Genomic DNA, 11471 nt, shown 5'->3' on the forward strand with positions numbered 1-11471 from the left:
GTAGAAGAATAAGTAGTTCAACTGATGAACAAGAAATAGTACATATCTGTAATATTTCTCTTAATGTCTCTTAATAGTCTTGAAAAGGACAAATGAGAGTAATACACTGACTCGCCACTTCATTAATTACACCTTGCTACTGCAGGGCTGGACCCCCTTTGCCATTGACAACAGTCAAACAATCCATTGTCCCACTGCAACCCTCTCATGACTCTCAGTGGCTGTGGATGGGACAGCTATGAGAAATACTCATTTGAATGCTTTGTCCCAATTGTGCCTCCTTGTGGGTAAAATTAGTCCTTGCTTGCAGTCGCAGAGGATGCCTGGATCATAGCAAGAATTTGTAACAGTGTGAAAAGTTGTGCGTTACACATAGATTTTAGACATGTAGAGATTTGTGGTGCAGTTGAATCTATCAGAAACAAGTCAATGTGTGACAATCTAAAGTTTAAAATTAAAACAAATATTTCTTTTTTTCTTGTGTCATGTCCTCAGGCACATTTGTTTTAAACACATTGAGGGGATATGGGTTGAAAGAGCTATTTGCTGTTTTTCCTTACAACAGCAGTGTGATGTAACTAAAAGTGTTTGGATCTCTTTGTGTGAAGACTGTGCTTGGGTAAACTTGAGCTGGGAAACAGTTCAGAGCCATGTGAGCTATTAACAAGGACTCCATGATCCACGCTTGGAAGGAATGTTTGTTTTACATCCCAGAGTGCGTCTGTGTACACAGCACATAAAGAGTTTTGGGGCACAGGAAAAATAATCATCTTTGACATTAAGTTTTAATGACGAACGAATGAAGGGTGAATAATGTAAGTTGGAAATAAGAATCATTAAATGTCAGACAGAAAATTTGCCATTTTATCCACCCAGTGACGCAAAAAACTTCACCACACCCTCCCCTTTTTCCTGACACATTCACTCTGTAACACACTCAACATCTTGACTAAGGACTGGCAGACTGAGGAGGGAAGCTGTGGTATTTTCAAGGCTATAAATAGCAATTATCCTTTCCCACCACTCGCTGACATTCTCTTCGCACAACACATGAACACTGCGAACATTCAGAAATTGTCTGGGTAAAAAATGCTGTAACAGATATAAGAATAAGAAATCCCAGTTACCATAGGAAACCAGAAACTGAAACATCACTGGCAAACAAACCTTCCATGCCCAGAACACTGTGCTGATTCATGCCTTACACAGACAGGAAATGTCAATCTCAGATTCTTGCTGGGAACTCAAAGACGTTTTTGCACATCTCCCCCCCCCTGCTCATTCACTTGTTCAGTTGGCCTCCATTTGGTTTGTCAGCCCCTCTTTCCCTCTCTGCAGTGGTGGAATGTACGTCTCAGCACTTGCCGATTAAAATGTGCTTAACAGGGCACGGCTGTGTGCTTTTGTCAGTGTTTTCATGTTTCATCTGAGTACACGTAACCTCCCCAAGTGAGACACGATGTCTGCCAACAGGAAATAAAGAGCCAAACAAACTGATAGGACACACGGGTAGGACAGAACACTTCCAATGGGAGTTACCCACCAAGAATTTGGGTGTCTAGGAACACGGAGGACCTCTTCCAGTCTTGGAGTTGGCTCTTACTGCTAAAAAATACAGTGTCATAGGCCACCAGGTCTGGTTGGTGAGAATGCTTTGCCAAATCATCTACTGGGATGAAGATCAGGACTAGGCTCAGTAAAAAGAGAAGGATGTGGTTTTAAAGTGAATGTTTCTTAAATGTGAACATTTCCATTTGAATAATGCTGAGCATGTATAAATCCCAAAATGTTCAAAAGATGGATGCATGTTTATTTCAAGTCTGTCTTAAAATTATACAGAAGGTATTTCGATCACTTCTTATGTTCTCGGTTCCTCTTGTCCATAATCATCCTGACCAGATGTCAATGTAAGGCATCAGGGACAGAATTTCAATCAATTTTTTAAAATCACTCATCATATGATTGTATGTTTCCTCCCATATTACAGGAAACAGCTCTACTCACCGCTTTTGTGGACAGGAAGCAACAAAACTGCTTCCACTGCACGTGTGGAATTTTCAAAATAAGAAAATGTCTCCAAATGAAAATCAAAGAGAGGTGATACAGTTCCAAACGGTGTGCTGTTCCTTTTAAATTTAGCCAGACTGAGCCTCCTGTTCATCTAACCTGTTAAATACTGTACGTCTGGCAGTATAAAGTTTTGTTTTTAAACAAAAAAACAAGACAGTCTTGGATTTGGTTTTTTTTACCAGTGATTTAATTACAACCATAAGACATAGTCATGTCATTGTTATCCATTTTTGGCCTCATTGTTAGATCAATAAAGTTTTTCTGTGACATCAGTCCACGGCTGCAGTTTGTAACAGGGTGCTATGCTTCCAAGGAGAGGCAGAGTAACTCTTTATAACTTGGTTGCTTGCAAAAGGGTGGGAGAGTGCATGCAGGCATACAGGAAACGTCTCTTTGGTCGACTTGCCAGAAAAAATATCACACAGTTGGCACTCCAGGGTATGGTCTGACTCTATATGTACTATGTGTCTGGGTTTTCTTTTCGCCCCTTGTAGCAAACAAAAAAAACAACCCAAAACAACAACCTCGCCCTTGTTGCACCAACACCAGTAAATTTCCAGTCTCGCTACCTGTGATTAAATGGGTTCATTGTTTGCACAATCGATGTAATGTTTATGAAATAAACTCACAATGAACTCATTCACAAAACACAAGATCTTTAAACTGCGGTCAGTGAATAACGAGGGGCCTGTAAATGTGGTCAAATTTAAAGGTTTAAATGTGGAGACTCCTTTTGTGACCTTAACTGTGAGCGTCCACCGTCACCGTGAGTCATCCAAAACTTGAACTGACTCTCCGTGGGTACTTTCAGTATCAAACCGAAACCATGGCTTCGGTTTGATACTGCTTTGTTTAAAGTGGGCTGTTATGTGCCGTCTCCATTTGGTTGTATACAACAGTGCTTTCCCACAGGCGCCGACACGTGGACAGGACGACACTCCTGATCTCAGAGGGGGAAGGGAGGGGTGCATGTGTGCGTGTGTGGAAGGGGGGCTCCTTCCCTCCTTTAGAAGCACTAGATTTATATCCTGATGCTCCAGCTGGTTAATGTTAACTCTTTCACTCCGGAAATTCTGGCCACAGATGTTTCCCAAAATCAAAAGCATTTTTTTCAGCTCTTTTTCAGATAATAATTCAATTGTACTGCTGATCTATAATCCATTAACTGCATGGCTGTTGCCTTTATTCTGGCACTTGATGCTAAAATTTGGAGCGGTAATAATACAACATTTCATCCTTGCGCTCCTCTCCAAGAAAAACTCATCATGGTTTGTTGCCAGTATGCAAGGCAAAAAAAAGTAAAGTCCAAAAAAGGAAAAGTGTGTGTTTGTGTTTTTTTAACTACATATCAGCAATGAGGATGCAGCATATCAGTACAAATCAGCCTCTTTTGAATAAAGGTGGTCAAAAAGTTGCCAGAATGTAGTTTTAGGTGCTGTTCAAGCAACTTGTCTGCAGCATGTTTTTAGGAACTGTATGCTGACTGGAATATATGAGACATCAAATCATCTTCTAACTCACTGGGCTTTATTTTCATTGGCTGAATGTTAGCCCACCTCCAGAACCCCAACAGACTGTTCCGGTAAGAACAAGCCTCTTCCCAGATTATTGTTCACGCGAGACTAAACACACGCACTCAGACATCTTTTGCAAAGTAGGATAACTCCCAGACAACTCTATCCTACAGCGCATGAGGAATGAGTCATTTTACTTCAAGAAGCACATAGGTCTAAGGTTTGATGTCTTTCATGTGGTTTTGTGGCATAGCATGTAAATGATCCCTGCTGATTGGCCGACGCTTTAATCTCCTGAAAGGAAGTTCCATTGCTGTTCAGCTCTAATTATGTGTTTCATTTAAAAAGAAAAAAAAAGACCACAAAAGGCTTGGTGCTGTGTGTGCTCTTCGTCCGGTTTTGTCTCCAGATTTAATTAAAACAATGTCCTGAAGCAACTTATCTGAAAGCACTGATACACGATCACAATGAAAGAAAGAGCTCACTGACTGACTAGTCTTTATTATAAAAGCCTATTTTTTGCTCTTTGGATTTTTACACAATGAACTGTTGATAAAGGTTTTTGTTCAGCATACACACTGTAGCACCAGTCACATCTGTGTTGTGGAGTTGTTGTTATCACCTTGTTGTTGAGTATACAGCATTCGGACAGAAGGCACTGATTTAAACAAACAAACAAACAAACAAACAAACAAACAAACAAACAAACACACGGATTTTTCAGTCCAACCTTTTAGTAAAAAATAAGTACACATAAAAATATATTTAAAAAGGTAATGAAAATAAACACCTGTTAAAAAAACTGTAGCAATTCTATTTAAAAAAAAGTTCAAGGTGGACTGTTAACCAGTATCAATAGTAATCTGCAAAATGTAGGCTATGTTAAGGCCATTTCACTGTTACCACTAAATATACTGCTAGGCCACAATAACAAGTCCATACATTAATATTATAAGAGTCTTCATAACTACATAGGCTATTGTTGAGCTTAACAAGGAGACAATACACGGCACTTAGCCACTTGGCCAACAGGTCTCTTTCATGTTAGTAACCATTAAACACACACCGAGAAAACGGTGGCCGATCCTGTTTAACCACCACCGTGGATTGTTAAGAGACAGGAGAAAACAGAGATTAGAGTAACCGCTGAGTGAAATTACAGTGACGTTAACTATTCCTCATCTTGCCATGACCACCCTTAGGCTTCCACGCTGCTCAACAGTTCACCCTCTTTGACACTTTCTGCACGCTCCAAAAATAACGGACAGGAGGTAAGCCAGCCAGCAGAAGCAGGCGAACACAGCGGCTGTCAGGTAGACTTTGTACAGACATGGATGCATGTACTGAGGCAAGTTGCAGAATGAGTTTCGATTGGTATTGTAGATCATGACGCCTATGGCCGGCAGGTAGAGCACCGCGGCGACCACGTCGTGCGCCAGGTTGGTGCACGACCAGCGATCCCCTCCCAGCAAAGGCACGAGGTCCTGCTTGTCCAGCAGGGTGAGGAAGAAAAGGGCCAGGGTGAGGAGCCAAAAGAAGACAGCGACGAACAGCACGAAGTGGATAGACCCCCCGTATTTGTTGGCGGCGATGGTTACCCACAGGCAGGCTCCGAACACGATCTGCAGGATCCGCGTAATTCCCATAAAACTCCTGAGGAACTTCGGGATGTTCCCCCTCACCTGCGGCTGGGGAGGTTCGGGTGGCATCGTTCTCTCTCCTCCTCCGGTCACTCTCGGTCCACTTTTTCCCGAACAGGGCGGGTGCTTTTTTGCCAGCTGCAAACAGCTGGGGAAAAGATGGGCAAAGTGTGAAAATAAAAGGCCTGGAGGGCCGGGCTTCTGGTGGGACAAAAGCGGGTGAGTGTGGGGTTAAAAGGAACTCTCTGTTCTTTCCACAGCTCCGGAGTTTTGAAATGATAAACCTTCTTGTGTGTTTCGTCTTTTCCGTTTTTCCTCCGTTGAATGTTGCATCTGTGTAGGGGGGCTGGGAGATGGATAGGGGGTGGCCTGTAATTCAAAGCCTGCTCCTCCTCTGCTGGACTGAACGAACACTTCACCCATCCGCTACTAGATTCCTCGTGTAGTTCCCCTTTTTATATACCAGTGTGACGGAATGTATAACATGCATGTACAAACATCAAACCTCGACGCTTCAACTTTAGAGCCAAGAAACTTTAGTTTCTTTCGGCTGAAAAATCCATGCCTCGATTCCAGGAGGAGACACACATCCCTTTGGGATTGCGTCAGGAAGGGCATCCGGTCTAAAATCTGCCAGATCAAATATATAGGCTACCCGTTGTGCCAAGCCCTTGTTTAATAGGTAACCAGCGGGAAGCGCTTATTTTTCTTCTTTATTATCAAGATGTGGCATTGTTCTCCACTTTGCCTTTCCGCTCTAACATGCCATGATAATACACCGTCTGTTCGTACAGCACCAGTGTTTATGAGCCCCCTGCGTCACTGTGTTTACGTGTGTAAGGCGCAGGATTATCACATGTTGCTTCTTTCTCGCATAATTGACAGATGCTTCTCGTGCCAGCCAGGCTCATTGACGTCAATGGATTTCAGTGCGCACGCCCTACGTGGCCAATAGGCGGGACCAATGACATGTCCCACCCAGTTAAAGCGGGTATTGGTGGAGCGAAAACGTTGACCAAGCCCAGACAGGCTGGAGTAGAATATACTTCAGATCTTATTTGTGATTGACAGCCAGACCGAGGACACTTAATGATCGCGGAGGCTGGGTAAACCCGGTCCTGCAGCGGCTGGAGTAGTTTTGAGTGGAATAGGCACACCGATGAATACAAAGCAGAGAAAGAGAGAGATGCGATAGAAGAAAAGTGAACATTTCGGTGTCATCTCCGGGTAAGCAGAAGCTTTTTTATTGTCCACATGACTCTCATGAGATTCTTGTTTGCTGCCTTTTGCCCACAGGGCAGCGAACACAGCGCGGATTAGGGCTATTACTTTTTATTCTCTGCATGCATGTTGCTTTATTTTATTTTATTTTATTTTTTTTTAAAAACAAGGTTATTTCAAGGATCAACTGAACTTTTTCTAGAAGCGTTCATTTTGAAAGCGACCCGGTAGGTTGTCTGCACCAGTGATCCGCAGCTGTTTGTTATGCAAACAGTAAACGCAGCTAGGGGAATGAAAGGAGAAGTCAGTGACGTTTGGGTTGGTGTAACCTACTTTTAAAGCGAACGCTAAACAGCTCTGTAGATGTGCGACATTGCGTTAAAGCCGCACACCGCAGCGTCAGTGTTTGGATGTCATGCAAAGTAGCTTACAATGTGAATTCTTGTTTATAGTTTGGCTGTGATGACACACACTCACAGAGCACAGGAAACTGTCCGAGGCTTCTACGGTTATGAAACATGTGGAACAAAATAGTTAATGTGTAACAGGGAAAGCAGACGTGGACCTTTGCAGAATGAAACTTGGTTCATAGAGTGTGGGGAATTTCCTTCCTGGCCAGGAGCTGATACATCTGAGACATTAATGTACATGAATAATGCTGGACTTAAACAGAACAAATGCAGGCTGGATTAAACAAGTAATTCTATTAGATGGATTACAGATGAAAGCTGTGCAGGAAGGCGGTAAGTACACCTTTATTGAGGTCACTGAAGTGAGTGCTCTGACCCATGATCAGTCATGACCTTGATGACTTATCTATCTGGTAGTATCCCACTCAGAAGCTCACTGTATGTGAAAGCAAGACAAGGTTACCATCTGCAGTCTAATGGGCTTTGACGTGCAGCCTGTCACTCACTTCCTAAAGAAGGATTATAGAATCAAACTTCAAGACTCACAGCTGACTGCCAGGTGCTTTGACAGCTGTAGATTTCCACATGGCATGACCATTGTGTTGTTGTTGTTGTTTTTTTAAATCAAATCTGAATTTAAGAACCTAAGCACCCTTCATGTCAGAGCTGAAACTCTCCGTTCCTTCTCCACAGCATAGACCCCGTGTATGCCACCTTTGCCTGTGTTTCTCTGGATGGATAGTGGACCCGCCTCACCTTCTTCCTCCATGTTGGCGGGCCGTTCCACATTGTGGCGTCTGTCTGAGAGGAGGAGCAGAAAGGCTGGGTCAGCGAACATTTTCAGCAATGTGAATCTGTGGCAGCTCCAGAGGCTCTTCAGGGCAGCAGGGGACCAGGATGCTGAGCAGAGGGCCCAGTTAATTTGGGGCCACGGAGATGAGGCTGAACTTGCTAAGGCCTTAATAGGACTGAGGGCCCGAAGCCACCACAAAGGGCTAAGGACTAATGGAAGGGATGCGTTGGGCACACACTGGCTGCGAGCCTTCAGCCACCTCAGGTAGAAACACTGCTAACCTAACACATATTCAAAAAACTCAACCTTTCAGTTACGTGAACCTGAAAGGAATTTTTGTCTCTCAGGATTGGGGAGAGCTCACCAAGCAGCCAGGGGAAAGATCCCAGCGAGGAGAGTGATTCTGAGGCAGGAGCACAGAGCAGTCCAGAGCCCCGAAGACACACCTCAGTAGGAACAGGAAGAGTAGGGTCCTCAGTGGTACTAAATGAGAGCCAGGACCCTGCAATGACACCCGAGAAACCAGTCAGATCCAATTCAGTACTGAGAAGAGGAGGGGAGAACAAACCAGAGAGATACCTACACCGAATACTCCACTGACTTCACAGTCAAAACTGGAACGGGGTTGAAATATAACACAGGCACAGGCAGTGGCAGTTTTAGGTGGAACTAATAACGGAAAAGTTTCTCATAATACCAAAGTGTCTTATTGGCAGGATCTGCCCTGTGGCACACCACACATCCACTTGAACATTTCAGCACAAACCTGTGAGTGGTTGAAGGTATCTCACACCTTTTTTACAGTGAATGGCTCTCCATAACTGCCTTGTGTTTTCTTAAATGCATCCTACCAGCCACACTAACCAGGCACACTGACAATTTGTTATTGCTGATATAAGTTTAAGTGGTTTCCCTTTAGAAATCAGTATCAGTATTAAAAAAAAAAAAAAAAAAAAAAAAAAAGAACAACTCATTCTTTCAAAAGTGAGTAAAATTACACTTCGTGGCCATGCGCTTAGTTTTGCACACCTGTGGCAATAAGACTGCAAACATCTGGATTTAAAGATTAAGAAGAGTGGACCAACACTTTGTCTATATAATGTATTTCAGGGACTGCAACAATCTTGTAACACCAAACCGACTGCAAATTAGCTTCTTTTTAAAGATCTCAACAAACAGATGGTATATAACTGCAACTAATAAAAAGATGAGTAATGTGGGAAAAAAAAAAAAAAAAGAAAAAAAAAAAAGAAATCAGTATCCGGACAACCCGTTATAAAACGATTTAACTATATTGCAAAGTCACACTTTCGGTACCAACAGAAGGCTTATATGTATTTCTATATTATATACTTTATGTATGCACACGTGTTTATATGTTTGTAATTTAGCTTGAAAATATGTTAATGTTCAAATTTTGTATTTACACTAACCAATGCTGAAAAAGGAAAATGTCACACAACCAAGATCAGGTGCATTTTACCCCCCATGTTCCGGAGTCACGAGTGTGGTACGTTACACTACATTATAAATATTATGAAAAGTAGGAATAACACTGGACTCACGTCATTGTACAGAGTGAATGAGTCAAATGTTACATTGACTGAACTGCTCCACCAGTTTATCTTGTCCTTGGTTTGTGCTTCAATAAGCAGAGATAAGTACAGAATGCATAAGATGTTTATTAAGTCTGACAACACAGAAATTAGGTAAATAGAAAGAGGAAGGATGCTTGAGTGTCTAGATGGTGGAATAAAAGAGATTTAGAGATGCAGGCTGGATAATCAAAGGCTTAAAAGAGTGAATGAAGCATATACATTAAAAAGTAGCCACGCAGACTGATTAGCTCACATATAGCGCCACCAGAAACAAATCAAGAGGCACATTCTGGAGGGAGTGGTTAAGCAGATCAAAGCATAAATAATAGAATAAAGAGGAGGGATGCCCAGTGTATTGAATAGAATTTTCACCAAAGCTTCATTTGTTTAAAGTGTCAGGTAGTCAAACATAATACATTTTGAGTGCAATGCTCGCTGCGCAGGGAAAGGCAAACTTGAAAAAGCAGTGTTTAAGCTCACAGTGTGAAATCCCACTGTGCCGATGAATATAAAACCTCGTCAGATGGCTGGAAACTGAAATTGTCATTTTTGATTTTTAGTAATAAAGTCTTTGTATTTTCTCTCTGGTGTATTTGTGTATTTGTGAAAGCAGCGTTCACGACCTTCAGTCACTAGATGGCGCCAAAGGGTTTACTTTGTAGTTAAAGCGCTGTATTGAGCATGGTTATGTCGCTCATACTTTCACTGCATATTAAAATTTTCATGAACTTAAAGGTCAGACTAATTTTATTAGACAAACAGACAATCCTGCTTCTCCAGTCTTTAATAAGGAGTATCCAAGTGTTAGGGTAGCAGTCCTGGTGTGTACGTCTGTCTATGCTTCAGTTTATTTAAAAAAAATCTACGTCATTCATTTTCTCAACAATTTAAAAGAAGAAAGAAAAATTGACATGTGCCCATGAGACTTTGTTTTTTTAATCCATCCCACCACCCAGTGTCTTTGTGCTCACACAGATACCACAGAGTAGTACAGGAAGGACTTTATCTTCCAGATTGTGTGAAGGATCACATTTACTCTGTATCCACCAGATGTCCTCTTCGCCTCCATTTCCCCCCTAACTCCTACTGAGGCAAAACTGAGGCATCCATGGGGCTGCTTCATAGGAGCTGAAACCTCAGCTGACTCCTCAGTACAGAGAAAGCAGGAGTCTGGCTCAGAGTTAATCCTCTCTTCGGTGAACTTCTCACCTTGTTGTACTAAAATGAGCTTATTGCACGGAAAATTTTAGTGCCCATACAAGTTTTCTTAGCTTTTCATTTAGTACCTAAATCTTATGACTGTATAGGGAAGGTGGAATGATGATCCAGCATACAGCTGCCGTTAGATTTAGTGTTTATGGTCACATCTATAATTTCTCTGCAGAATGAGCACTTCTGTATTCTTACTTAGGTATGATTAAAAGCAGAGCCCTAGCGTGGCATTTGAACACAGTGGAAACCCTGAGACTGAATTAAATATCAAAACCGGTCTTAGGTATGGCGGGTTGGCTAAATAGGGTCTAGTGAAAACTAGAATTGCAACCATTTTTAATATGTGCACCAGGATCCAGTCTTTGATGCTAAAGAGGTAGCAGCGTAAAAAATAATGGATCAGAACCCCAGAAATCACTTCACTGCTTAGAGAAATGAATTAAATTGTGCATCGAGATGTTGGAATTTGGTATATTTAGGATCTAAATCTAGGTTAAATTTTAAAAGAGTTGCAGAACACAATTAATCATGCTGACATCTCTATTTCTGTGCTAGTTATTGCAATTCTGTACACAATAGCAATGTGGTGGCAAAGTCAGATTCCTTTGTGGTATTGTTTCCTTTTAGGCAACATGCACAACGAGCGGTTTTCTAAGTTATGTGCATATAAATGAAACATCTTTAAGCTCCCTAAATTCTGAGTCAAATTCAACAGCTAATGAAAAATAACAGAGAAAAGGCTTTTCTGTGCAATGTTTCAGGGCATTTGCAAATGGCATGTATTTTTGGCCCTCATTCCAAAACCGTACACAGCGTGTTGAGGTTTATATTATGCATTCAGCTGACTTATCTCCAATGTTTGTACAGTCAGGTATTCTCATATTTAGCAGTCCACCCAAAAGCTGTTCAGTCCACAAACATTTTTATGTGCACTCTGATCCTTCTCGGTATTTATGAGAACTCTCTGTTGCTCCGTTTCAGTTACAAATTGCGCATAACTGGGTGCACACTTG

General features: G+C 41.9%; 2 protein-coding genes across 2 annotated transcripts; one reads left to right on the plus strand and one right to left on the minus strand.

The window, feature by feature from the left end:
* Positions 1-2254: 2254 nt before the first annotated feature.
* On the minus strand, positions 2255-5958 carry marveld1 (MARVEL domain containing 1). Its single transcript, XM_085296856.1, has one exon. It carries the CDS (start codon positions 5291-5293, stop codon positions 4808-4810), a length of 486 nt encoding a protein of 161 aa, XP_085152982.1. The 5' UTR covers positions 5294-5958; the 3' UTR covers positions 2255-4807.
* A 298-nt stretch (positions 5959-6256) lies between these two features.
* LOC146561088 (uncharacterized) lies at positions 6257-9827 on the plus strand. Its single transcript, XM_085296857.1, has 3 exons — positions 6257-6451; positions 7549-7912; positions 7996-9827. The coding sequence occupies exons 2-3, from the start codon at positions 7563-7565 to the stop codon at positions 8246-8248; spliced, it is 603 nt and encodes a 200-aa protein (XP_085152983.1). The 5' UTR covers positions 6257-6451; positions 7549-7562; the 3' UTR covers positions 8249-9827.
* The last annotated feature ends 1644 nt before the right edge of the window (positions 9828-11471 follow it).

This window comes from Mchenga conophoros, linkage group LG13 (genome assembly GCF_057382185.1).
Source record: "Mchenga conophoros isolate Kocher_MC1m ecotype Shallow Benthic linkage group LG13, M_conophoros_male_GT1.1, whole genome shotgun sequence".
NCBI classification, from domain to species: domain Eukaryota; kingdom Metazoa; phylum Chordata; class Actinopteri; order Cichliformes; family Cichlidae; genus Mchenga; species Mchenga conophoros.